At 40.8% G+C, this 26844-nt stretch overlaps 1 protein-coding gene and 1 non-coding gene across 2 annotated transcripts in view; both read left to right on the top strand.

Annotated features, from left to right (window-relative positions):
• Nucleotides 1–3384: 3384 nt before the first annotated feature.
• The window catches only part of ANKRD62 (ankyrin repeat domain 62), a 53033-nt gene continuing 29573 nt past the window's right edge, over nt 3385–26844 (top strand). The window contains exons 1-6 of the mRNA XM_025365568.1: nt 3385–3602; nt 4175–4289; nt 4441–4614; nt 5203–5309; nt 6657–6794; nt 9245–9312. Of these exons, the coding sequence (XP_025221353.1) occupies nt 3385–3602; nt 4175–4289; nt 4441–4614; nt 5203–5309; nt 6657–6794; nt 9245–9312 (820 nt within the window). The remainder of the gene's footprint in view (nt 3603–4174; nt 4290–4440; nt 4615–5202; nt 5310–6656; nt 6795–9244; nt 9313–26844) is intronic.
• On the top strand, nt 8046–8151 carry LOC112611810. Its single transcript, XR_003116771.1, has one exon. It is a non-coding gene; the product is annotated as a U6 spliceosomal RNA (small nuclear RNA).

Here is a 26844-nt window from a genome sequence, read left to right as displayed (position 1 = left end):
CTGGACCTTCCCTGAACCTGCACTGTCCTTGCCTTGGCTCTGGCCCCGCCCCTTGTCCTGACCCTGGTCCTGCCAACGGTCATGGTCCTGGTCCTGTTATGGCCCTGACCTGGCGTTGGTCGTGTCCTGGCCCTGATTTGTCCTGGCCCTGCCCTGGCCACACCATGGCCCTGCCTGTTCTGCCCTTTCCTGGCACTGACCTTGCCCTGCCATGGTGCAGTGGTGCCATTACCCTACCTTACCCTGCCCTGATTGTGTCCTGGCCCTGCCTAGCACTGGCGCCTCCCTGGACCTGCCCTGACCCTGTTTTGGCTTTTGCCCTGCCCCCACTATGGCCTGGCTGTGGTCTTGTCCTGGTCCAGCCCAAGCCCTGGCCCTGACCCTGGTCCTGCCCTTATCCAGGCCCTGCCCCTGCCCTTGCCGCTGCCCTGGCCCTAGCCTGGAACCTGGCCCTGCCAAGGACCTGCCCTAACTCTGGCCTGGCCCTGGCCCTGCTCTGCCTTGGTCCTGGCCCTGACCCAGACCCTTTCCTGGCTCTGCCCTGGCCCTGGCCTTTCCTTGCCCCTGAGTTGGCACTGGTCTGCCACTAGTCTTGGCATCACCCTGCCCTGCTGTGCTCTGGCTGTGTCATCACCCTGTCCTGGTCCTGCCTTTGCCCTACTCTGGCTTTGACCCTGCCCTGGCCCTAACTTGGCCCTCACCCTAGCCTTGGCTAGGCCCTGCTCTGGACCTGGCCCTAGCCCAGACCTGGCCCTGGCCCTGGCCCTCAACTGGACTTGGAAGTGTCTTGGCCGTTCCATTGCCTTGACCTACCCTGCCTTGGCCATGCCCTGGCTCAGCTCTGGCTCTGGCTCCGGCCCCACCCTGGACATCCCTGACACGCCTCAGTCCTGGCACTAGCCTGGCTCTGCCTTGGAATTGGCCCTGCTCTCTCTATGGACCAGCTGTGGTCCTGTCCTGCACTGGCCATACCATGCCATGTCTCAGCCCTGGCTTTGGCCTTGCCCCTGGTCCTGCCACATCCCTGGCCCTGTCCCTACCCTGGCCCTGACTTTGACCTTTACCATGCTCAGGCCTTGCCCTGGCCCTGGCCCTGCTCCTGTTCTGGCCGTGCCCTCAACCTGTCCTGGCCCTGGCCCTTCTCTGTTTGAGAACTTACCCTAGTTCTGCCCTGGCCCTGAACCTGTGGTGACCCTGAAATGTCTGACCCTACCTTGGTCTTGCACTGCTCCGGCCCTTGTCCTCACTCTGGCCCTGCCACTGTCCTAGCCCCAGCCTTGTCTTTGGTTTTCCCATGGCCCAGACCCTTCTGGACCCGGCTGTGCCATGAACCTGCACTGTCCCTGCCCTTGTTCTGCTTCTGCCCCGAACCTGGCCCTCCCCTTGCCAGGGTCATGGCCCTGTTCCTGCCCTGGCTGTTCCCTGGCCCTGCCCTAGACTTGGCACTGCCCTGGCACTACCCTGCCTTGGACCTGTGGTTCCCTGGCCCTGTCTTGGCCCTACCCTATCTTTGACCCTGCCCTGGCCCTACCTTGGCCCTCACCCTAGCCTTGTCTGGGCCCTGTCTTGGATCTAGCCATAGTACAGACCTGGCTGTGGCCCTGGCCCTTCCATGGCCCTGTCTCAGACCCTGGTCCTGCCAGGTACCTGTCCTGGCCCTGCTCTGGGCCTAGCTTTGTCCCTGGTCCTTAGATGACCCTGACCCTGCCCCTGGCACTGGCCTTGGACATGACTGTGGTCCTAACCTTGGCCCTGCCCTGGAGCCACCATTGTCTTGGCCCTGCCCTGGCCCTACACCTACCCTGCTCCTGGCCCTGCCCTGGCCATAGACTTGCCCTGGTTGGCCCTGCCCTGCATTTCCTCTCCGCTACCCTGGGCCTGCTCTACACTGCCCTGCCCTGACCCTACCTTGGCCCTCACACTAGCCCTAGTGCAGACCTGGCCCTAGCCCTGGCCTTGGCCCGGCACTGACCCTGGTCCTGCCATGGCCCTGCTTCTGACCCTGGTCCTGCCGTGGCCCTGGCCCTGCTCCTGACCCTGGTCCTGCCGTGGCCCTGCTCCTGACCCTGGTCCTGCTCCTGACCCTGGTCCTGCCGTGGCCCTGGCCCTGCTCCTGACCCTGGTCCTGCCGTGGCCCTGGCCCTGCTCCTGACCCTGGTCCTGCCGTGGCCCTGGCTCTGCTCCTGACCCTGGTCCTGCCGTGGCCCTGGTCCTGCCCCCTGGCAATGATCCTGTCAGCTCCAGCCCTGGCCCCGTCTTGGTCCTGACCCTGACAGATTACATTAGAATATTATTTAAAACGCTGTGCCAGGCCAAAGATCATTGTACTCTCGGGCTCGCCGCTGCATCTCCGGGGCCTGCAACTCGCAGTCGGGGTCTTGGAGGGGGCCAGGGCTATGGCCATGCAGAGCCAGGGCCATGGAAGGACCAGGGCCAGGAGCAGGGTCAGTGCCGGGCCAAGGCCAGGACTAGGGCCAGGTCTGCGTTAGGGCCAGTGTGAGGGCCAAGGTGGGGTCAGGGCAGGGCCAAAGGCAGGGTAGAGCAGGCCCAGGGTAGCACAGGGCAAAGGCAGGGCAGGGCCAACCAGGGCAGATCTACAGCTCTGTGGCTTCCTCTTCGGAGTCCCTGCTGGGTATCAAATGCCTGGCTCTTTATGCCACCCCCTCCCCAATAGCAGGACTGCATTGCCGGCTGCCAGGAGGCAACTAAGTCCTGAAGTCTCCCCGTGGCGGCGGCAAACCCCTCATCCAGGAGGCTGCTGAGCTTCCCAGGCCATGTCCTAGCAGCAGGCATGGGCAGAGCAGTCAGTGGATCCCTGGGGCAGGGCGGGTGGTGCGCGCCAGGGATCCCTGCCCACTCTGGGGAGCATGGCCTACTAGCTGGGTAGGGGGCCGCCTACGCGGAGCGCCCGCGAGAGTGCGCGTGGCCCAGGGCTCTTTCTCCCGAGGGCCTGGTGGGCCGGCTGAGATGCGCATGCGCGCTGGTGCCTAACGGTTCGGGCAGAGGGTGCCGCCAGCAGGTGGCGCCCGCGAGAGCAAGCGGTTTCTCCGCGGAGGGTCTCGTGGGCCGGCTGAGATGCGCATGCGTGCTGGTGCCTAACGGTTCAGGCAGAGGGTGCCGCCAGCAGGTGGCGCCCGGGAGAGCTGGCGGTTTCTCCGCGGAGGGCCTCGTGGGGCGGCTGAGGTGCGCATGCGCGCTGGTGCCTAACGGCTCTGCTGGGCTAGGTGCTCCTCCGAGCGGCTGGAGACTGGAGTGTCCCTGACGGAGGTCGCGGCTGGACCTGGTTACGTGCTGGTGCTGTGCTCCAGAGCGGCAGAAAGCGAGTGGGAGCTGAGGTGTCTTGAAGCCGGTCCCTCAGCCTGGGAGAAGATCTTTGGCTTCAGGATGGGGGTTGGGGGGTCATTCCTGGGGACCTGCGGGGGATGCATGGCTCCCTGGAGGGAGAATCGTGGCAAGGATGGCTTCTCAAATCCCGGGTACCGAGTCCGGCAGAAGGATCTGGGCATGATCCACAAAGCTGCCATCGCGGGTGATGTGAACAAGGTGCAGGAGAGCATCTTGCTCAGGCTGAATGACGTGAACGACAGAGACAACAAGAACAGGTCAGGGGAACTGGAAGCCGGCGCTGGGGGCTGCGGAAGGAGGTCTGGGGATATGGGAGAAGCCCCCGTTCCTGGTTTCGGGGTAGGGGAGATATGGTGCGGGGTGAAGGCATGGGTGGGGTGGAAGTCAGGTGGAGGTGGGTGGGGTGGGGACTGTGGTGGGGGTGAGTTGGGTTGGGGTTGGATGGGGTAGAGGAGTGTGGTGGGGAGTGGAGTTGGGTGGGGGTTGGATGGGGTGGGGGACTGTGGTGGGAAGTGGAGTGGAGTGAGGATTGGGTGGGTTGGGGGGTGGATGGAGTGAGGGGACTGGTAGGGGGCAGAGTTGGTTAGGATGTGGGTAGGCTGCAAGGGTGGGGGTGGGATCAGTGCTGTCACCAAGGGCACTGGGCTTTCTACCCTGGCAGGCTCAGCAGCACCTGGGATGTGGAAACCTTGCCTTTCTTGACAAGAAGAGTAACTATTTGTTCTGAAGGCAGAGGGATAACATACTATTTGATGTTTACAATTCCATGCATCATTGTATGTTGGGACTGTGCACTACACTTGCCTAAAATGACCTCTCCCTCTCCTAGGACTGCTCTACATTTGGCGTGTGCCCACGGCCATCCGGGAGTGGTAGCTGACTTGGTGGCCAGGAAATGCCAGCTTAACCTCACTGACAGTGAAAACAGGACAGCTCTGATCAAGGTATGTGGTAGCCAACTCTTTCAGCATGGGATGGATTTAATTTAAATTCACAGAATAAAACTAATTCACCTCACTGAAATATAATGAGTTGGTGAATCCTGTGGAAGATTTCCTAGAATTTACAGTCTATTTCTTGGTCTGATACTGACAGGCTGTACAATGTCAAGAAGAAGTTTGTGCATCCATCCTGCTGGAACATGGTGCTGACCCAAATGTTAGAGATATGTATGGCAACACTGCTCTGCACTATGCCATTGATAATGAGAATATATCGATGGCAGGAAAACTGCTTGCATATGGTGCAGATATTGAAGCAAAAAGCCAGGTATAGATCAACCAATGTTCTTTTCAAAGTATTTCAAGTGTATTTGTTTTACCGTTAACATGATTTTTTTTTTTTTAGTAAAACATCTGAAACCAGAAGGAAATATATTACATGCAAATATTGGCTTTACATACAGCTATTTAAAAATACATTCATAGCAAATATGAAAACACGAGGTCTGTAGTCTAAATGTGCCCCATAGATTTAGTTTAGCTTACTTCCGTAAGTTGTGTCAACATGTAAAATTTAGGAGACACATACACAGATCTAGATTTCAGGCTTCTCTTAAAGGATCCATCTGGATTCCCTTGAGCTCATATCACTGTTCAGTATGCTGTGCAGTGGTTACCCCTTTATATGAGGCATATGTGCTCCAGTCTGCTGCTGTGCCTTCCAGACACCCTAGGAGGGGTATCTGAAAGGGAAGGAGCAGCGTGTGGGCGAGCACAGTGGAGTGAGAAGGAAGGGATTGCTTTTAATTTGCTTTCTGCTTCATGTTTATGTTCATAGGATCTTAACATAAGGTTTTCAGTTCACTTGGGAAGTATGTAATTTTGTGAATTATAAATTGTTTTTGCTGTTTTGCAGGATGAATATACATCACTTTTACTTGCCATAAATAGGAAAAAAGAGCAAATGGTGACATTTTTGTTGAAGAAAAAACCAGATTTAACTGCAATAGATAATTTTGGAAGGTACAGTAGTTCTTTTTTGTGCATTTTTAAACCTGAGTGTTGTTCTAGAGTGGTAACAGTCACTTGTCAGAAATATTACATTGATGAGATTAACTTATTATTATTGGGGTAGAGAGAAATAACACAAATCATCAGTTAGGTAGAAAAACAATTATTTGGACTGGGCGGCATAAAAATGGTGTATTGCAGGATTCATCTCATTATATTGACTGATGTTTGTTGATGGATGAGGTGATATTTTAAGTCATATTATCTTATATTAACTAAAGGGATTTCATATTGGTTTCATTTGTTTTAAAAGTATGGACTTCAACTTTTAGTTCACTTTGTGACTCAATATTGAAATTTCTTAACTCTTCTATAGTAGTTTCAACCTCTGCTTCTTACCTGCTTTTCCTTTAAAAATACCATGTTAAAGATAAATTAGAGTTGAAAATCACTTTGTCTTTTGGGTGACTCTTTGCTTTAGCTTGCTTTCTTTCAAGAATATTAATGTTAGGTTATTCCTATGTAACTATTAATTGCTCTTGCCAGATACTGCGGGTTCATTGGGTTTTTTCCTCTTTTTATCTCTAGTGTATTTTGATGTTATTTTTAATTAGTATGGGCAGAGGGAAAAAAGATAGCTTTAAATGGGTAAACTTTTCTTTTAATGAATACAAGCCATGGGTGACAATGAGAAAAAAAGAGATAGGCTGTAGATTCACACAAGACTGGGTTTAATTCTTAGCTTTTCTACTTGCGAGATGTGTGACCTTGGGAACATTACTTATCACCAAGTATGTTTTCCTATATGAAAAAAGAGGATAATATATCCTTCAAGGGTGGTTGTGTATAAGTAATGTGTGTATATATTGCATTTAATCCAGTGCCTCGCATATGATTATCAGCATTATTAACTGAAACTACTATGTCTATTATTAGCATTATTGTTATTGTTTTAAACCTGCAGATAGCTCTTACTTATTGACCCCAAGCTGATTTTGAATTACAATATATTATGTCAGACTAGGGAAGAAATGGATAATTCTTCGCTTAAATTTTTAGCTACTTTAGATAGTTGACCTAAGCATAGTATCCTGCCCATCCAAAGACTTTATTTTAGCAACTTCTGCTATGTCATATCCCAGTGGGACAAGAGGCTTCCTTGTTTTTCCTTCCATTTGGCTTTGGTGGCAATTTACAAAGATGACCCCTTCAGCACCCAAGATGCTTGTGTCTATTAGTACATATAATTGGTTAATTCTACATGGACAGGCATATTAAATTGGTAAAGTATATAAATTTAGCTTTTAACATAACTTTGCTAAAGTTTGTAAGCATGAAACAATCTCTTTGTTATTTTAGAACAGCCCTGATACTTGCTGCTTGTAATGGATCAACAGGTGTAGTCTTCCAGCTTCTTCAGCACAATGTTGATGTCTGTTGCCGAGATATATCTGGATGGACTGCAGAAGACCACGCCATTGCTTATAACTTTCAAGCGTAAGTATTTAAAAGGCTAGTGAACGCTAAATTGAGGTTTAAAGTAATTGTAACCATTGCATCTTATACATCAGGTGAGATTTCATAGTTGGGTTCAGGTAGTTTTGGAGTGGCAGTGAGTTAGTCCACTTCATCAGCCAGAAATCAAGCATAAGACTAGACAAGTTAGAAGTAGCAATGAGTGTAGGATTCTTTAACTCAAGACTCTTAAGACTTTTATGCTTAGGGATCCTAATGTTTTCCATTTCATTCCAAGTATAACCCCTACGCATGGGATAAAATAGTTTCACATCCTTGATTTTTATAATTAGTTATTTGAGTCTTGAAATGTCCAGTGTATCAGAAAATGTTGGACTATCTCCTGGGAGCTATCTCATATACCCTCCACCTTGAATTTTTCAAGAAACTAAGAGGTTCTAAGTCCAAGGAAGATAATCATGTTTTACAAGTCAGTGGGGTGCAGGGGGTGGGGGTTGAGGAAAGGACATTCTAACTATTCTGTTGTTTATATGGATTCTGTTACTGTTTGTTTGTCATTGAAACTGCTCCTGCAGTCTGGTAAAGATTGACCTTTGCCCCTTCTGATTCAGATCCTCAGTCTTTATAGTAATCTATACATAGGTTTCCAAGTCACAACTTGTAGTTCACATAAATATGCTTATATGCCCAGCCATTGTTTCCAAAGCACCAGTACCTTGCTGTGGCTGCTGGACATCCTAGCTTTATCCACACACATAGTGAGCAAGTTGACCCTTCCCCCCATACTCAAAACCTCATGTGGAGCCCACATCTTAGCCTGGAATCCCAGACCTTCGTGGTAAGTTATTCTTTGAGTCCCTTGTTTGTCTTCTGTCTAGCAAATATTAGTTGGGATAGTTCTAAGCTGTTAGATGTGTTCAGAGAGTGTTGCAGGAAGATATCAAAGTTTTTTCTTCTTTGTTACCAGATTTTTACCCCAAGCTCTTTTATATCTTATGTAGCAGTTTTTATTAGAGGAAGGTCCCATGTTATCCTTCCTCAGAGCAGTGGGCACCAACTTGTGGTTGACCCCTCAAGTGATCTGTTTTCCATAATAATAAAAATCTCCCAGCCCACTTGCCCCTCTACCTCAAGTTTTTAAAGTATCTTCAAATTTTACCTCATAGAAAGCCATTTGTCAGAATTATCTAAGTCTCAAGTAGGTGAGTTGGACTGAACAGAGCCAAGCTACATCCATGACTGATCAGCATCCATTTATAAAAGTAGGGCTTTGTGCTTGCTTCGCAGCACATATGCTAAAGTTGGACCAACACAGAGAAAATTAGCATGACCCCTGCATAAACATGACGCACCAATCTGTGAAGCGGTCCATATTACACAGTTACAAGAGGGCCATTTAACTAGTTTGCTGACAAGTTCCCGTAAACAGTGTGAGTCAAAGCAAAACCGGTGCTAGCCAATAATGAAATTATACATTTTCATTACAAGAACATTGGGGTAAGGTAATCTGTGAAATGAGAATAGAGCTGAGCAACCCATGGTGTGCTGTGTGCAAATATATTGTTAGTATGTATCTCAGAAATGAGAAAATAACCACTTGCATCTCCTTCATGACACTTCAAAAATATGAGGGTTTTTGTCTTCCTTGTCAGTTGGAGATGACCATGGAGAGGAAGCATCATTCTAACAAAGATCCACTGGTTCAGAGTTAGAGTCTATAGAGGAAAAATAGTAGTAGTCCAAGCCAGGTCTTGACATCTGTTAGCTTTCTGCCTTTGGTGTGATTGTTGACATAAGTAACAATGGATAATCATGTTATCTATTTTAATGAGACAATCTATTTATAAATTTAGTTACAAACTATGAAATAGTTGAGATGTCCTAAATCATAAGCTACAAATAATAGAATAAGTAATAAGCAAAATTAGGACTTAACATTTTCAAAAGATCATAATATTTTAATATTAGAACATATGGGAAAATACACATTGGGTTTCATTTGGGATTCCAAAATAATTTCAGCAAAATGTTCAAGAACAAATTATTCCATTGCTTTACTATTTCTCTGAGCACATTAAAATGTGATTTCATTAAACGTTTATAATAATCTAACGAATAAGGTGGTAAAACCTTCATTCTTTGGAAGAAGACATTGAGCCTAAGAGAAGCGACTTGTCCAAGAACAAATATCCATTGGTTACAGAGCTAGGACTTATTATGAGTCAGATCATTTCCCATTATGTCAACTTTACATGAGTTAATTTACTGAGTTATACTGTCCTCACTTCATAAGTACTTTACTTGTTCTTTAATTAGAAGCTTAGTAAGAATTTTGTAAGCTTACAAACTAAATGTGTATAATTAAAGTTCTGATATTGTTTGATATACTCTTAAGAATGTAATGTATTTGGTAAATGTTTTTCATATCAGTATTAAAATAGTAATTGTATTTACTACATTTTTACACATAGCATTCGCAGACTAATTTCTGAATATAAAGCAAACAAGAGACGTAAACGTCTTCAAAATAGGAATCCAGGTACGACTTCTGATAGTGAATTTCTCTCAATGGTCCTGACATAGATAAAAAAAACTAAGAGGAAGGCAGTTTTGATCACAAAACAGCAGTTTAAAAAAACCACTGTACAAATTGATTGTATATTTTTAAATTACTTTCTTAGTAATCTAGATTTCAGAATTATTTAAAAGGTTACTTGTAGGCAATTTATAATCTCAAGCAGTATTATCTGAAAAAAATTCATTATAGTTTCTGAAATTCTAGATGATATTTTTGTGTAAATAAGAAAAAAGATTTTTAAGTTAATATGTGGTATGTTTTCTTTATAGTCACCTTATGATGAATTGGACTTGTATAAAATTGGGTATTTTAATTTATAAAATAAATGCTTTGCATTTAATAAATACGTATTACAGCTCAACCTTGAGCAGTGTGGGATTTGGGAGTACCAGTCCCCCATTCCATTTGAAATCTGTGTATAACTTTGGACTCCCCCTAAAACTTAACTACTCGTGGCTTACTGATGACTGGAAACCTTACTGATTATACAGTCAATTAAGACATATTTGTTATGTTATATGTATTATATACTGTATTGTTACTACGATAAAGTAAGCTAGAGAAAAAGAAACTTATAAAGAAAATCATAATGAAGAAACAATGTATTTTCATTCAGTGGAAAGTGGATCATCATAAAGCTCTTCATCCTCAGTCTTCAAGTTGACTAGGCTGAGGAGGAGTAGGAGGTAGAGGGAGATTGGTCTTGCCATCTCAGGTGGCAAAGGCAGAAGAAAATCTGCAGATAAGTGGACCCTTGCAGTTCAAACCTGTGTTATTCAGAGGTCAACTCTGACACAGTGATTTGTGTCATAAAAAAGTAACTTTCCTTAAAACTAGAATTTCAATGAGACCTTTCTGGTACCATGAACAAACAAACAATAAGAACTGTACCAATACCAATAGGATGTTATTTTTTAAAGATACCCAGTGTGTGGAGAAGTCAGAAAATAAATTCCTTATTGAGAAGCACAGGCCATGTTACATATTCTTATACCAAGAAGGTCTCACTAGTATTGACTTAATTCCCCCCAAATGGAAATAAAATGAGATATATTTACCTCATTAGGGTGAAATTTGTTCTATCTGCTAGTTAATTGTCATGGTAACATCAATTTTATTAGAAGAAGACACTCTGTTACTATTAGCTAAAAGATTATTATAATAATATTTGAATAACCCAACTCTAGGCTCAACACATTATAGTGAAAGTACAGCAACCATTACCAGAACAGAGCAGGGGCTGCCTCTTTGAGGTAGGATACGTGCTCTGCCACACAGCCCTACAACTTCACATTCCCTCCCAAAATAGAGGCGTGATTGGGTGCCATTTTTCAGAGGGTTTGCTTGGTAATTTTCTTCATACAAAATTGTTTCAGAAGAACGAAGATGCTACTTTCCTACGTCGATGTGACACCTAATGCACTTGTACAATCTGAAGTGTATGAGGACACCTTTGATTTAATGTATATTTATGAAAGAATGCCTGTAGGTTAGGCTTTCCAAGTTACAGGAGACAAAAGTAGAATAGACATAGTTTTGGCCTTTAAGGTGCTCATAATTTTTATGCTTATACAACAGAGTTTTCAAAGAAAACATTTTCATTCTCATGTCCACTTAATAAATATCAAGTGTCTTTAAGGTAGTAAGCATTTTTCTAATAAGTACAGAATGCAAACATTTAAAAATATATAGTCAGAAGCCATGGTTATTATTGTCATTTTTATTATTTACTACTCTATTCAGTGCTTTTTGTGTGTCAGATGCCCTCTGGGAGTTTATAATTATTGTTTATTATGTATTTATCGCATTCAGTGTGTGCCAAATATGTTATGTCCATGGTGGGGAATGAAAGATTTTAAAACATGGGTAGGATTTAAGGTAAGCATGCAGAGTGAGTAGACATTTGCCAGGTAAAGAAGCAGAAGAATGCTCCCTGTCAAAAGGAATATCTCACAAGATTGTATCTTTGGCAGAAGGAACAGCTAACAGGATTGCCCCTTTGCCAAAAGGAAAAGCAAGTGCAAAAGGTAAGATGCTTGAGGGAACTTTGCAGAGTTTATGAGCAGTTGGTTCAGTTTTGCTAGCGCAAAAAAAAAAGTATGCTATGAGAGTGGTTGGAAATGATTTGAATACCTAGCTAAGTCAAGCTTAGGAAAGACTTTTTAAACATCTAGAAATTTGTAGATCTTATCTGTAGGCCACGGAAAAGTTCTTCGGTAGGGTGCTTTTGACTGCAAACATTAGATGACCTAACTAACAATAGCTAAAACAATGGGAGCCAAAGTTGTTTTGGTGGTTCAGTGATATCATCATATTTCACTCGTCCCTCTTTCAGCTGCGCTGTTCGCGGTGTTTTGTTGATACCTCCTTTCATGGTTGGCTACTTAGCAGCAGTTTCAAACACCATGTTCTCACGAGACAATATCTAAAGGCTGGAAGGGTTGTGTTTTTTTTCACGTGTTTCTTTTAGAAAATGGAGAAAAGTCAGAAGCTTGCGTTGCACTTCCTGTGACATTTTATTGGCTTGATTACACCAGCTGCTCGTTCCTAAACCAGGCACTAGAAAAGCAAATGTAATTACTGTGATTTGCTTAGAATAATCATTTCTCTTCTTGGAGCTAGGAGGGATATTGGATGATAAATATCTAAGTAGACTTGCATTTCTCCAGCAAGAAAGAATAAAGAATTGCTCTTAGGTAGGGAACCAGCAATGTTTGCTGCAGGCATTCACTAGAAATTTTTCAACAGGGAAGTCTCAAGATTAGATTTGAGGAGGATTAGGGCATTCTGGTTATGGTACAAACAAGGATTGGCAAGCTTTTTCTGTAAAGGGCTAGATAGGTAATATTTTAGGTCATGTAGTCTCTGTCATAGCTACTCAGCACTGCCACTGAAGTGTGAAAGCAGGCATAGATAGACTGTGCTCCAAAAAAAGTTTATGTACAAAACCATATGGCAGACTGGAGTTGGCCTGTGACCTGTAGTTTGCTGACCCCTCACTTAGAAGGTAGGTGAAAGGTAACCATGTAGACTGGGAGACAAAGGAAACTTTGTCTATAGTCAAAGCTATAGTTTCCTTATCTCCAGTCTCAATCTACTGTGATGTTTTCACCCATGCAAGGTGAAATAATTATAAGAATCTCAGTTTATTCATTTAAAAATGTTCATTTATTTTCTTGGCCTTATGCCCTTTTCATTTGCTGTCTTAGTTTTTTCAATTTAAGAAATATTAATAGTTGGTAGGGTTTTCTCCTCCTGTGAAAGACATCAGTTAAGAGGCCATGTTTAACTCAGAAATATAAACATATTTATATTGTGGCAGTGGAAATATAAAGCAGAGGCAGAAAAGAGGTGCAGTTAATATGATTTAGTGATTGTTGAAAGTAAAAAGTTAGGTGGCAGAGAGAAATCTTAGATCGTAAGTTTTGAGGTTGTGTACTAGCGTTTATACTGAATTTGAACAGGGAATTTCAGGTGAATAGAGAAGTGTAGGGAATAGGGAAGACGAATGTTTTTCCCATACATGTTGAGTTGAATGGAACAACCGTGGAGGAATATTTTCTGTAGGAAATCGGATAATAGGATTTCTAGCTGCAGATAAAACTCTGAGGTTGGATTTGCAGACATAGAATGGTCCTGTTATAGTTATTAAGCAAAGTCATAGATCTCAATGAGCTTGTCCATCGTGCAGAAGGTGTATAATGACAAGAAAGCCAGTAACAGAACCCTAGGCATAGCAAGATTTCCCAAAGGAAAAGGGAGGTGACAAGGAAGAATGAGCAGTAGCTAGAGAAAAGTGGGAGAGGAGTCAGAGGAAGTGACGTTGCAAAAATTTAAGAAGTGAGAATTTCAAGAAGGGAATATCAATTCTAACAAATAAGATTACTAAAAAGTAAAATGGATTTAACTTTTACAAGCTCATTAGTGGTACCCTTTTCAAAAGAATGATTTTAGAGTTGTAAGGTTTACTATAGATGTGATTCATACTTCTGGTGTTCAAATATGAAAGAATAAATCTACCAAGATCCTACGTAGCTTTTTGGTAACTACAGCAGCTATGTACAAAGGGTCAGGGAAAATAATCTAGACTGATGAGTACACGTGCCAACATTTTTCCAGAATTGTCAAAACCTAAAGGTCACGTGTGAGCAAAAGTATTGTCTTTCTTATCTGCTTCTTGTGGAAAAACTTGATTTACACTCAAGTACTTGATAAGTTCTTCTGCATACATTTTGAAACTGAAATCTGGTAGCAACAACTGGAACCTGCTGTCAGACACATACCTCCCTCTGTCATGGAATTATAATACAGCCATGTTTTGGCAGTTTCAAGTTTTGATCAGAAGTGTAGTTTACAGATGAGGAGTTTGGAGAAACTGACATCTTTTGTGTAATATGGAGAAAAATATGAGGTGATATGCTGAATATACTAGTTATCAGCATTCTGGGAATTCTGATGACATCAGTAGAAAACCCAGTACCTGGTTCTTTTTCTTAGTGCAATTCCCTCTTCATTTGCCTCTTCTGATATCTGCACTTCTATTGCTTCCTTTTGAATTTCATCCCTAAAGAAAACATTTTCAGAACACATTTCTAACAGACATGTGTTTGACAAATGTGGATTATTTCAAGAGAATTGGCTACCTATCCTAAAGTATATCTGGTATTCTGTTAGTCTCTAATGCTAAACTTCTATCACAATGGCAGTGTCACTGATGATGGTCTGCCAAGAATTTTTTAAGTATCTTCTGGATTGTCAAATTCAAGTTGTTTTATCTGACATAGTTTTAAAGTGAAGTGCTTTTCTGGTATTATATTATTCAGAAATTTGTGATCTGTGATTTAACTAGAATATGAGGTCCATTTCTTGATCATACTTTTAGTCATCTATATATAACTTCCTTTTTTTGAGACAGGGTCTTGCTTTGTTGCTGAGGCTAGAATGAAGTGGTGTGATCATAGCTCTCCACAGCCTTGAACTCCAGGGCACAAGCAATCTTCTCATCTCAGTCTCCCAAGTACCTAGGACTACAGGCATGCATCACCATGCTCAGCTGATTTTTTATGTTTCATTTTGTAGTAATGAGTGTCTCGCTATGTTTGTTGCCCAGGCTGGTCTCTAACTCTTGGCCTCATGTAATCCTTCGACCTTGACCTCACAAAGTATTAGGATTACAGGAATGAGCCACCCTGCCCAGTCTACAAGGCTTTTTTCTTTGCTAAAGAAGTTTAAAGTACTATTAACCATTAATGATAAAAATCCACTGTTTGAGGAGGGAAATAGAAACTCATCCTACATTTTGAATGCAGTATTTGACTTTTTGATTTGTTCTATGAAGAAGTACCTTTAATAGGTGAACCATGTTTTTAGCTTTATATGCAATTAAGAAAAAGTTTTGAAACAAAAGGAACTCTATGGTCAGTAGTAAAGTATTATACTATATCCAGTGGCTATATATACTTCTATAATTATCACAGTTGAGTGAATGATGCACATTTATTTAATAATTATTATTATTTCTTTTATTATTGTTGTTGAGACAGAGTTGCTCTGTCGCCCATGCTGGAGTGCAGTGGCATGACCTGATCTCAGCTCACTGCAACCTCTGCCCTCTGGGTTCAAGCAATTCTCCTGCCTCAGCCTTCCAAGTATCTGGGATTACAGACACCCGCCACCATGCCCAGCTAATTTTTGTATTTTTAGTAGAGACAGGGTTTCACCATGTTGGCCAGGCTGATCTTGAACTCCTGACCTCAAGTGATCTGCCCACCTCGGCCTCCCCAAGTGCTGGGATCACAGGCATGAGCCACGCCTGGCCTTATTATTTCTTAAGAGATGGCAGTCTTGCTATGTTGCCCAGGTTGTAGTGCAGTGGCTATTCATAGGCACAGTCATACTGCGCTGCAGCCTTCAACTCCTGACCTCATGTGATGTTTCAGCCTCAGTTTTCTGAGTAGCTGGGACTACATGCGCACACATGGCACCTGGCTTGATATACAGTCATTATTAAGAGAAATTGACTGTGATCTTATTTTCCTGTCTGGAATTACAGGCAGTTGCTGCCATGCTCCCTTATGATTCTGATATTTTATGTGTTTCTATTGTTGATTTAAAATGTATTTTTTTCTTTAGTAGTGCCTGCTGTTACCATTGAAGACTGCATGAACAGGTAGGATTTCACAGATTCTGAAAAGTGATATGTCTTCTAAGGGACTGCGGAGAAAAGAAACTAGTAACTGTTGGTTGTTTTACTCTGGGTTTATGTGCTTCACATTTATCATTTCCTGTAGTCCTCATGTTGCTTTGCAAGTATCTGTGCTGTTATCACCTACTTTTTAAATAATTAGGCAACCATGATTCGGAGGGTTGGATAATTAGCCCATGATCCTGTTAATTAACAAGTAGCCAACCCATGATTTGAACATGAGCGTGCCTGGCCCCCAAATCACTTCTCTTGAGACCTGTGCAGCAATGGGATCAAGGTACGGGTCCAAATCAGATCAGTTCAGAAAGTCACATTTTGTTTTACGTTAACAATCTTTAGAGTCCTTTTTAGAAGCTTGGTTAGTTCAGAAATTTGTCCTAATGTACTTGACAATTGCGGTGGTAACCAGCACCTTATTTTTACCATCAACGTTTTTAGGGCAGATCTCACTCAGCTGGGCTACAGGGCCCTAGGTTTTCCATAAGCAACATCAGGCAAGTCCTGGAGAGGAATAGTTTGCTGCAGGTGGTCTGCATATAGACTATGTTATGTTAATTATATTTTGCTNAATAGTTTGCTGCAGGTGGTCTGCATATAGACTATGTTATGTTAATTATATTTTGCTCACACTCAAAGCAAATGTTAATTGATTTCTCTACTTTCTGACTTCTCTATGTGGTTTTCCCTTTAGGCAAGTACATTGCCTAGTTCCATAAAGCTTTTTCTTTTTCTCTGGAGTCCTTTTTTTTTTCATGAGTTTTCTGTATTCTTTTCTTGATTTTGTTTGTTTGTTTGTTTGTTTGTTTCTTTGCTTTTCTTGGTGGTTTTTTCTTCTATTACTGAGCTCATGCCAGCTAAATATTCTTCATTTTTCAATAGACAGAATCAAAAGCACATAGAATTTCAGGATTTTAAGGGATCTTAGAGACTAAACAAAATATTCTTTAGTATTTCTATCTGTGTTGAACGTCTGGGTCAAGTGGTTGTTCAGGTGAAGAACCTGAAACTCAAAGAGAGTAAATGATTTATTTGGGTACACTTTGTAACACAAATGAGATTCAGACTCAAATTCCTTAATTCAAAGCCTAGTGCTCTTGTGTGTCATCCTGTCGGTGAGTGTTTTAATAATAGAAAAGGGAGAGTGGGTCTAATGATCCCAATGGAAGAGGATGAGAATGGAATGAGCTGGTGAACCTTAATGGAAGCAGATAAGAGTGGAATTAGCAGGGGAAGGCCAAAGACACTGAGTTGGATAAGAGTAAGGGTTTTAGAAAAGAGATCAGAATAGTGGGCTTTGTGATAAATTAGAGGAATGAAAAACACAGGATGTTGGGAGTTAGCAAGAAAGACATGTTAAGTAAGTTAAAGTAGTGGGTTTAAGAGAGTCCTAAACGGGTTGCTGCTTTTTTGGTTCTCTGATTGGAAAAACTGACAGATATCAAAGTTTTGTTTGTTTGTTTGTCTGCTTGGAAATATGTTAAGAGAATTTGACCCACTGGGAAGAGTCTTAGAGCATATAGAAATGTGTATCATCTTCCACCCCAACTTACAGAGGGTTAGTTTGGAGCCCATCGAGTACTAGGGTACTGGAGGTTGCTGAACTGCATGGATCTGTGGTCCAGGCCAGGCATCCCCTTTTCTCTGCCACTTTTCCCAATTAACTAATGTTCTTCTCATATCTGTGTAGGCTTAAGGAAAGAGTAGGATTAGCTGGCAAATCAGTCATGGAGCTTCAGTGGGGTAGTTGGTCATATGCCTATGCTGGAGGTGGATGATTGAAACTCCATTTAGCTTACTTTCCAGGAACAGGGAAACAGAGAGCTCCTACCCTTGATTATTTGAGCTCATTCTTTTAGGAAGCTGTGCTTTCCTAGGCTGAAGATTTAAAGTTTGGAGACTGCCATGGAGCCCTGCAGAAGAAGGATCTGGAAGTGGGAGCCCATGGGAAGGAAGATATTTAGATATAGTACTTAGGGAAATAGAGGTACAACTACCAGGACTCAGTTATGTCAGCTAAACCCATGTATACCTAGTATTCCATTATTGAAATGCTAAGCCTGTAAGAATTATTTATAGCTTACCACTCAAGGCCATCGCCAAGGTCTGATTTTTCAAATTCCAAAAATTGCAACCTCAGGCATGATTGGGTTAATTGAGCTTTCAGTCCAGCCTTCAGGACAAATTACTGTGGGTCTCTGCCAGTGTATTGGCTGACACTGTTTGCTATGGAAGTAAGACTGGGTAGGCATTGGATATCTCCTAGGTTTGGGCCGGGCGCGGTGGCTCACACCTGTAATCCTAGCACTTTGGGAGGCCTAGGCGGGCAGATGATGAGGTCAGGAGATTGAGACCATCCTGGCCAACACAGTGAAACCCTGTCTCCACTAAAAAAATAAAAATAAAAAAAATTAGCCGAGCGTGGTGGCGGGCACCTGTAGCCAAGCTACTCGGGAGGCTGAGGCAGGAGAATGGCGTGAACCCGGCCACTGCACGGCAGCCTGGGCAACAGAAGAGTTTGTTTGAGGCTCTGTCTCAAACAAACAAAAAAAAAAGTTTCGAGAGCTGAAGGCAGAAATAGGTAACAAATATTTTTTAAAACAAAGGTCATGTTTTACTTACAGCAAGATATATTATTTGATATATTGATAGCTGACTTTTTCCTAGATTTTGTTTTTCTTTTTTTGTTTTTTGGAGGGGGCATACAGATACAGACTAGGATTTTTGTTTTCTTTTATTTGTTTTGTAAGTAATGAACCTGCTCATTTTTTTTTTCTTGTATATTTTTGCTCTATAGGCTTTCCTGCAGACTGGATACTTTTTTAGTGCGTATGCGACTAAAAAAGGATGGTGACTTCAATTTTAAATCCAAGGTAAAGTGGTCTTGTGAAATTAATATTCTCACTCTGAATCTAGTTTTGTATAGTATTTACTTTTAAAATTTAACAGTGGTCTACCTTTGTTTTATCTGTGTAATAGAAATTTGGTTAGAGAAAACCATTTTATAGAACTATGACTAGGTACATTTCTTTTTTTTACTTTGGTAAGTAACAGATAACTGGTAAATACTTTGAGGGAATGGGAACTGAAAAAGAGAATGGGCTAGAAACTACATAATGGCAGGAAAATTATATTACAAAAGCTTCCCCACAATAGAGGAGATGTGAAATTTGGTCAAAATTTATTGGGATAAAGATCCTTACTGTGTTAAATCATACTAACGTGACTTTTATACTACTTATTTGTTAAACGAAGCTCAAATGGATCCAATTACTTGTTATAGTAATCATGGGGTTTCCCTGTTGCCCGAAGTATATATTTACTTTTTTCTTCTTGGACATTTATTATTTTGTTATTATACAGTTTTTAGCAGAGAGTTTTAAAATAATTTTATCCTTTGTTCTCTAATTAGCCTAAAATAATATTGGAAATTATGAGAATTTATTTATGTATGAGGTCATGTGCCTGCAATCCCAGCTATTCAAGAGGCTGGAACAGGAGAATTGCTGAAGCCCAGGAGTTTGAGACCTGGGCAACGTAACAAGACTCCATATCTAATTTTTTTTAAATTGTGAAAGACTCGACATTTAAATTCTTCCTCAAAACCTATATTACAAAGGGATTCCACTATATTTTCTAAGTCACTAAGAGTCTATTTTAAAGCCTTACTCTAACTGAAGAATACATGTTTTGTTCAAAATAACAACTTACAGAAGTAAGCAGAAACTTTAGTATTCATATGGTAAGACTTTAATTTCAGAAGGTTTTTGTAAGTGTAATTTTCAGAAATACCTACCCAGAATTCTTGTATCTCATTCTAAAATTTTAAATCTCAGGCTTTTCTATTTAGTTATTTAAATAATAATTTCAAAGCTACTGTATTACTATGAGCTACAGGAGTGGAGGTTAGGAAACATATTTTTGTGTATTTGGAGTACCTATAATTGTGACTGTGTGTAAGAAGTATTTTAATAGTTTTCAATATGAATAAATGAACACACAAATGAGTTTCTATATAATGGAACGTTATAAGCAATATAATACACATGGTATGTTCTAATAATTAAATCTGTTTCATTTCTAAACTATGGCTTAAATTTATATTCCCTTTTATTTATTTTTTTTTTTTTCTGAGACAGAGGATTGCTCTGTCACCAGGCTGGCATGATCTCAGCTCACCTCCGCCTCCTAGGTTCAAGCGATTCTCATGTCTCAGACTCTCTAGGAGCTGTAATTACAGGTGCCCATCACCACACCTGACTAATTTTTTTTTTTTTTTTTTTTTTTAATGGATACAGGGGTTTTGCCATGTTGGCCAGGCTGGTCGTGAACTTCTGACCTCAAGTGATCAAGCCGCCTTGGCCTCCCAAAGTGCTGGGATTACAGGCATGAGCCCCTATGCCTGGCCTCTTATAATGTTTAAGATATATAAGTTCAGATGAGTTGTGTTGAGAAAACATGTCAAAATAAGAAGGAAAGAAATTAGAAATATGTCTTAAGTAGGAAAGATAGATTCAGTGTAGTTTCTAATATTCTTCAACTGGAAGATTAGGTTTTGATTTTAGGATACAATTTCTTAAACTTTTTAAAGCCCCAACTCATGTTCTATTAAATACATATTTTCGAGCCACACATTACTCTTTAGAATTCTGCTTGCTTATTCTTTCTCCAGGTGGAAAGTTGATGGAATATTTCTTTTTCCATTTTTCTCTCTCCGGGGTAACAGTGCTCCAGCTTTCAGGTAGTGATACATGTATTTTAGTGTAATAAAATTAACTCTTTTATTAGACAAGTTTTTACAAAAAGCTTATTGTAGAGCAAATTCTAATAAGTGTCACTACAGGGATCCATTATGAACACAAGTTTTTGTTATGTGTCTGTATTTCTCCGCATACATTATTGTGCTTAAAATTATTTCTTTCCTTGGCTTAAGCTCATGCTTGATTAACTGGCTGTGTCTCTTTTTTGTTTTGATGTTTCTCTGTCCCGCCTCTCCTTTTAAAAATGATTTACCTCAGCCTTTTCCCTTGCACAACACGTTTTAGTGTCTGTTCTTTTATTACACTTCTGTCTCTATTGTCAGCGTATTTAGTGACAGCTTCCTCTTTAGTAGCTGTGTGTGGATTTCACTCAGTCATTGCCCTACAAGCTTTATTCTTGTTTTTTTTTTTTTTCTCTCTGTCTCAGAAGGAACTGAATTAATATGATAATTTGTTTCAGCTTTTTTATGAACAGCATAGAAGTTGCTTGTACTGTTTGCAGTGCCTACCCATTTAAATCAGATACCACTAAAAACTAAGTTCTCACATTTTCTCCATAAGATGGAATTTATGAAAATACCAAAATATTATCACATATTTATATTTTTGAATATATTCATTTTTTCAGTAATACTCAAAACTCCCTATGGGTAAGCTTTCTTCTAGGTTATTTTGGTTAAGAAAATACTCTAATCGATACAGTATTTGTCTAATAATGAACTAGGGGCAAAAGAGTAACGTTTTGAGGATATCTGTATCATCTCTCATAATCCTCACCCCATGAGCATGTAGATTAGTAAATGGCAGATTTAAGGTTTGAATCTATTAATACATCTGAGTGACTCTAAAACCTGTATTTTTTGTGTTAGATCATGTAGTACTGGTGAATATTGTGTTATTAAACTTGATACATGTTATTCTCTTAAAGCTATTGTTTTCTTTGTAGAATGTTCCAGAACAACACTTAACGAAGCGAAGAACTATTTCTCAACAACCAACAAGGACTATTTCTCAACAAGCAATCTTCTCAACGAGGAAGAATCGTAAGCTATCTGAAGACTGCCTATTCTTGTGTTATTCACTGACAGTTAATTACACATTTTTTTATATACTCTTTGCTTTAACTATAGTGAAAACGACATATGGTACTGTGAGAACAGGAAATATAACTTTGCTTGAGGGCAGCAGTTCTGACAGCGAAAATGAAGATGGGGTTAAAATCCATCCTGAAATCGTCAATGGTCAGCCTCGTCGACCTACACACCCTGGTCTGAAACCTTCCCTCAATCCTATAGTGAACCCTGGTGTTACAAAGGTAGATTGATTTTTTTTTGAAATCTTTCCCCTCCCCATGCTTTTTCACATACATCCCCTCAATCTTAATAATGATGACAGAGATCCTAGAAAGAAATACAAGCCCTCAAGATGATAACAGAAAACAAGTCTTACCAGAGAGATAGATGCATGGGATTGAGATTTATGAAAAATGGTGGGAATAAACAGTTCTTATATTTGCCTTTATGGAAGGAAAGAAGTAGAAAGCAACCAAAAAGAACAGCTCAGTATGTGCTGTGCACATTGGCTTACGCCAGTAATCCTAACACTTTGGGAGGCCGAGGCAGGCAGATCACCTGAGCTCAGGAGTTCGAGACCAGCCTGGGCAACATGGTGAAACCTCGTCTTAACTGATACACAAAAAATTAGCCAGACGTGATGGCGCATGCCTGTAGTCTCAGCTACTCAGGAGGCTGAGGCATGAGAATTGCTTGAACCCAGGAGGTGGAAGTTGCAGTGAGCCAAGACCATGCTACTACACTCCAGCCTGGGTGACTGTGTGAGAATTTGTCTCCAAAAAAACAAGAATTAAATATTTCCATGCAATTCAAAAATGCATATTGCCATAACATTCCAGAAATAAGTGCATAGATTAAGGAATATTTTGTACTCTTGAAACAAATGTGGAAATATATAATTGAAAAGTAGAATTCCATGTTTTTCCCTCATGTTTTTATTTTCAAAAGTTCAGAGTTCTATATGGGTTTGCATTATTTAATTCTACTAGTTTATTTTACAAATATTTGTCTTATCAACACTGTGTCCTTTTCCTGAGTAAGGCCATCTACTTCGGTTCCAAATGTATTTATCCCGATCTGTCTTCTAACTTTCCTGGGTGCCTCAAATTTGATAGGTCCTAAAGTGAACACATTGTTCGTGATTCTTTCCTGACTCCTGGCCCTTTGTAATCTACTCTGTCATCTAGCTTCCCCCTCCTAGTACGTAACACCTGGTAAATAGCACTGAAACATTGAAAGAGGAAAAATGCTGCACTCCAGGTCTCACATCACCAATGCATTCTCTTACCAAGTTCTGTATTTTTACCTACTTCCCACTTTTCATATCTTATTACTGTAGTTCACATTGTGACCTATAATTCTAGAATACTCTTTTATAGTTGGGCCCCTGCCTCACCATGTTCACTCCCTTTTACATTGCTGCCAGGGTGACCTTCCTGAAATATATTTGTAATGATCTAACTCATCTGCTCATTGAGTGGATTCCGATTGCATCAAGGGGGAATTTTACATTCCAGCATGACACATATCTTTTGTAGTTTGGCCTGATTGTCCTGTTTTCTCTCTCCATCCCATTCCCTCTGACTGCATGTCAGTTTTACTTTAATGCCTCTCATTTGCCATGTGGTTTCATGTCCCATCCTTCTACGCATACTACCTTGCCTAGAAACCCCTTATACCCTCACTCTTTACTTTGTCTGTCTTTTAAAATATGGCCCTAACTTTGCAGCATTTACAGAGTTTTCCAAGTAGAACTGACTGTTCTCTCTTTATGCCCTCACCATATTTTATTCATTTTAATTGTAGACCTTGTGTTATATGTTTCTGTTCTTGTTTCTTTTCATATATCCCCACTTGAATAGAGGGTGGAATCTGTCTTTTGTTTATATTTTTGGCTTCTCTCAGGATATGCCATGATTTTATACGAACAGTGAATAAAGAAATACAATGTTTTGTAAAGTTTTTTTTTTTGTTTGTTTGTTTTTTAATAGGAAGCAACAAAACCATCAACTGGAAGAAACAAAAATGGTATTATTTAAAGTGCCCCACGAGAGCAAACAAATTGTAATAATTTTATTTTTTTGTGTATAAAAATTAGAAGTGGTAAGTTAGTGAATATCTCTGAAAAAAAGTATTTGCTTTAATGGTATTACTTAAAAAAAAAGGAAACCAAGTGTGGCAGATCATGCCTATAATCCCAGTACTTTGGGAGGTCAAGGTAGGCAGATCACTTGAGCCCAGGAGTTTGAGACTTGCCTGGGCACCATGGCAAAACCCGGTCTCTTCTTAAAAAAAAAAACTACAAAAATTAGCTGAGTGTGGTAGTACAGGCCTGTAGTCCCAACTACTTGGGAGGCTGAGGTGAAGGATCACTTGAGCTGAGGAGGTTGAGGATGCAGTGATCTGTGATCACATCATTGCATTCCATTTGTGGTGACGCAGCAAGACCCTGTAAAAAAAAAAAAAATCACAGAACCAAATATAATATGTTTATTTTTTTGCTATTTTTCTGATATTACAAACTCCTTTTTCCTGAAACTACATCAAACCTGAAATTAGTTTTTCGTATTGTTTTTATTTTATGTAAATACTCATGAATGGAGATAGACTTTGTTATATGTATTTGAAATTTACAGTAACTAATAGTCTCATGAATGTGTCTGTGAATAACATTTTATAGATAAGTCATCATCAGGATCAGAAGAGGAAGATATAGGATCATCTCGTAGTTCTAAGGTACTGTCTACTGTCATAAATATCAAGTGATGTTAAATCATAAAATAGGATGCTTGAGCTTTACTTTCTCACCTGTGCGTACGCCCATAAAGGAATTATTTTCTCACATTTCAGTGTATGATGAATACCATAATTATGTGCTAAGTAGATTACTGCTGCATAGTACAATTCTGCTAATTTGCAGGATCCATTTAAGAAGCCAACATAGTATAATGAAAAAGAAAATACAGGGAATCACTTCGAGTTCTGAAGATAAGTTTGTCTAAAAACTAAAGAATTATTCCAGGTCAACCTAGGAGCAAATGTACAATTCTATGGCATATCTGGATGTGTAAATATCCTAATGAGATGCAGAGATAAAGAGTTTAAGCTGTAGGGTTTTTTTTAGAACTTGGAACTTGAAACAATAGTGCCTAGGACTTGAAAGTATTGATATGTTTGGATCATCAGTGTAGATCTGCAAGGAACATTTTATGAGAAACAAAAGCATGGGAAATAGTCTACGTGTGGAAGTATAAAAACAACAATTTGGTTTAATAGTGTTTTAATTCTTTTTAACAGTAGAATGCTTTGAATTTCTTCATGGCAGTCATGCTTGTGGTAACATAAGTAGAAAATAATAATGATGTATTCCAAGGCCACAACTGTGGAAAGAGATGGGAACGGCCTGACCTCTTAGGTAGAAGCAGCTGGTGCGTAGTGGTACCAGCACTGAGTGGAAGTCAAAAGATAGGTTGGTGTCCTGGTCCTGTCACTTACTAGCTATGGAACCTTGGGAAAAATTATTTAACTTATTTGAATGTCAGTGCCCTTTTTCATGAAGATGGTACTGATATCTAGCTCTTAGGTATATGTAATGAACAAATGTGGCAAGAAATGTGAAAACATTTTGTAAACTGGAATATATGTATGCAAATATGGGACAAAATGAATCACAATGGGATTCAGTGCCTTAATACATACTGCGAGTCTTTTTTTTTTTTTAACCTTTAGTGAGTACTGTCAAGTAGCCAGTACTGACAAGAGAACAATGAGAAAGTATAGCATAGGTATGTGGATTTCCAGATTGGAGTAGGGTAAGTTTTAGCGGTCTATTACTGGTGATATCCTACGGGAATAGGGTGATTTGGCACCCAGAACGTCCTAATAAGATTTTAAATGTTTTGACCTCAAATAAATTTCTGTCATTGTGTACGGACTGTGTGCTAGGCAGTAAGACAGTGAATACACAGGATGAGGGCTTATCCTAGAGTAGTAGGAACACAAAAACAAGGAAACAACAAACGCATAAGTCACTACAAGTGCTTCCTCTAAAGAAAACAGAAAATGTTCAATTACAGAAAATTGAGGAAGTTTGTAGTTAGGATTGGGATGGGAGTGGGAGTAGAATTGTGTAGTCAGAGAAGATCTTTCTGTGTGCCATTTAAGCTGCCATCTAGAAGCTGAGAAAAAGCAAGCCCCCTGAAAGTCTGAAAGGAGGATATTCTGAACAGAGAGAAAAATGGATAACAATTGTTCATTTTGCTTTAAACATCCTCGAATGACCAGAAAGCAGGGAATGGGGTAACCATCATCATCATCATTTGCAATGTGTAGAAAAGAAAATGTACAAATGAGAATCTGGAACATTTTAGATGCTTTGTGAATAAATGTTCTTATTCTTCCCTTTTTATTAAGGCTTGCTGTAGTTTTTGAAGTTATTTCTTAATTGGAAAAGAGTGGCAGAATATATCTTGCTTGCATTTATTTAAACATAAACAGAAGTTTTTCTTACTACTTTGTAATTTTATTCAACCATTTTTTTTATCAGTAAAAATTTTATCAAGAAAAACTTTAATTTTTTCAAGCCCTTGTTTACCTAAATGAAGCAGTTTCATCAGTGTTCTTTTTATACACAACATGGAGTACTCCAAAGTTTTTTGTCATGCCAGTTATCTTCTTTTAATAATAAAAAATTCTATAATTGGGAGTAATTTAAATGTTAAATGCCCTAATGTAGCAAATTTATTTTTGTAGTGCCCTCTTACTTTTGATGGAGATTGCAAATTAGAGTTAGGTCTTCTGAAGTAAGTGTCTTGTTGAAATATGCACCTAAGTTAATACTTTGTCTGTAAATAGGTTTCCTTTTGCCTTCCATACTCAGTTTTACAGAGTCAATAGCCTAATGAAGATAAAAAATAAGCTCCATCTAAACAGTGTATGTGAGGTTCTCTATTAAAATGTTTTGGTTTTCAGGCTGGGCACAGTGGCTTATGCCTGGAATCCCAGCACTTTTGGAGTCCGATGCCGGTGGATCACCTGAGGTCAGGAGTTCGAGACCAGCCTAGCCAACACTGTGAAACCCCATCTTTACTAAAAATAGAAAAGTTAGCTGGGCGTGGTGGCGTGCGCCTGTAATCCCAGCTCCTCAGGAGGCTGAGGCAGGAGAATCGCTTGAACCCAGGAATGGGAGGTTGCAGTCAACCGAGATCGTGCCATTATACTCCAGCCTTGGCTCTCAAAACAAAAAAAAGAAATGTTTTGGTTTTCAATACCAGCTTCTCTTATTTTTAAGTCTAACTGCTTTTAATATAGGACATTTGGATTTTTTTTTTTTTTTGAGACAGAGTCTCGCTCTGTCGCCCAGGCTGGAGTACAGTGGCCGGATCTCAGCTCACTGCAAGCTCCACCTCCCAGGTTCACGCCATTCTCCTGCCTCAGCCTCCCGAGTAGCTGGGACTAC

The sequence above is a fragment of the Theropithecus gelada genome, chromosome 18 (assembly GCF_003255815.1).
Source record: "Theropithecus gelada isolate Dixy chromosome 18, Tgel_1.0, whole genome shotgun sequence".
Lineage (NCBI taxonomy): Eukaryota > Metazoa > Chordata > Mammalia > Primates > Cercopithecidae > Theropithecus > Theropithecus gelada.
The sequence above is the reverse complement of the archived record's forward strand: the minus strand, read 5'-3'. Positions and strand labels throughout refer to the sequence as shown.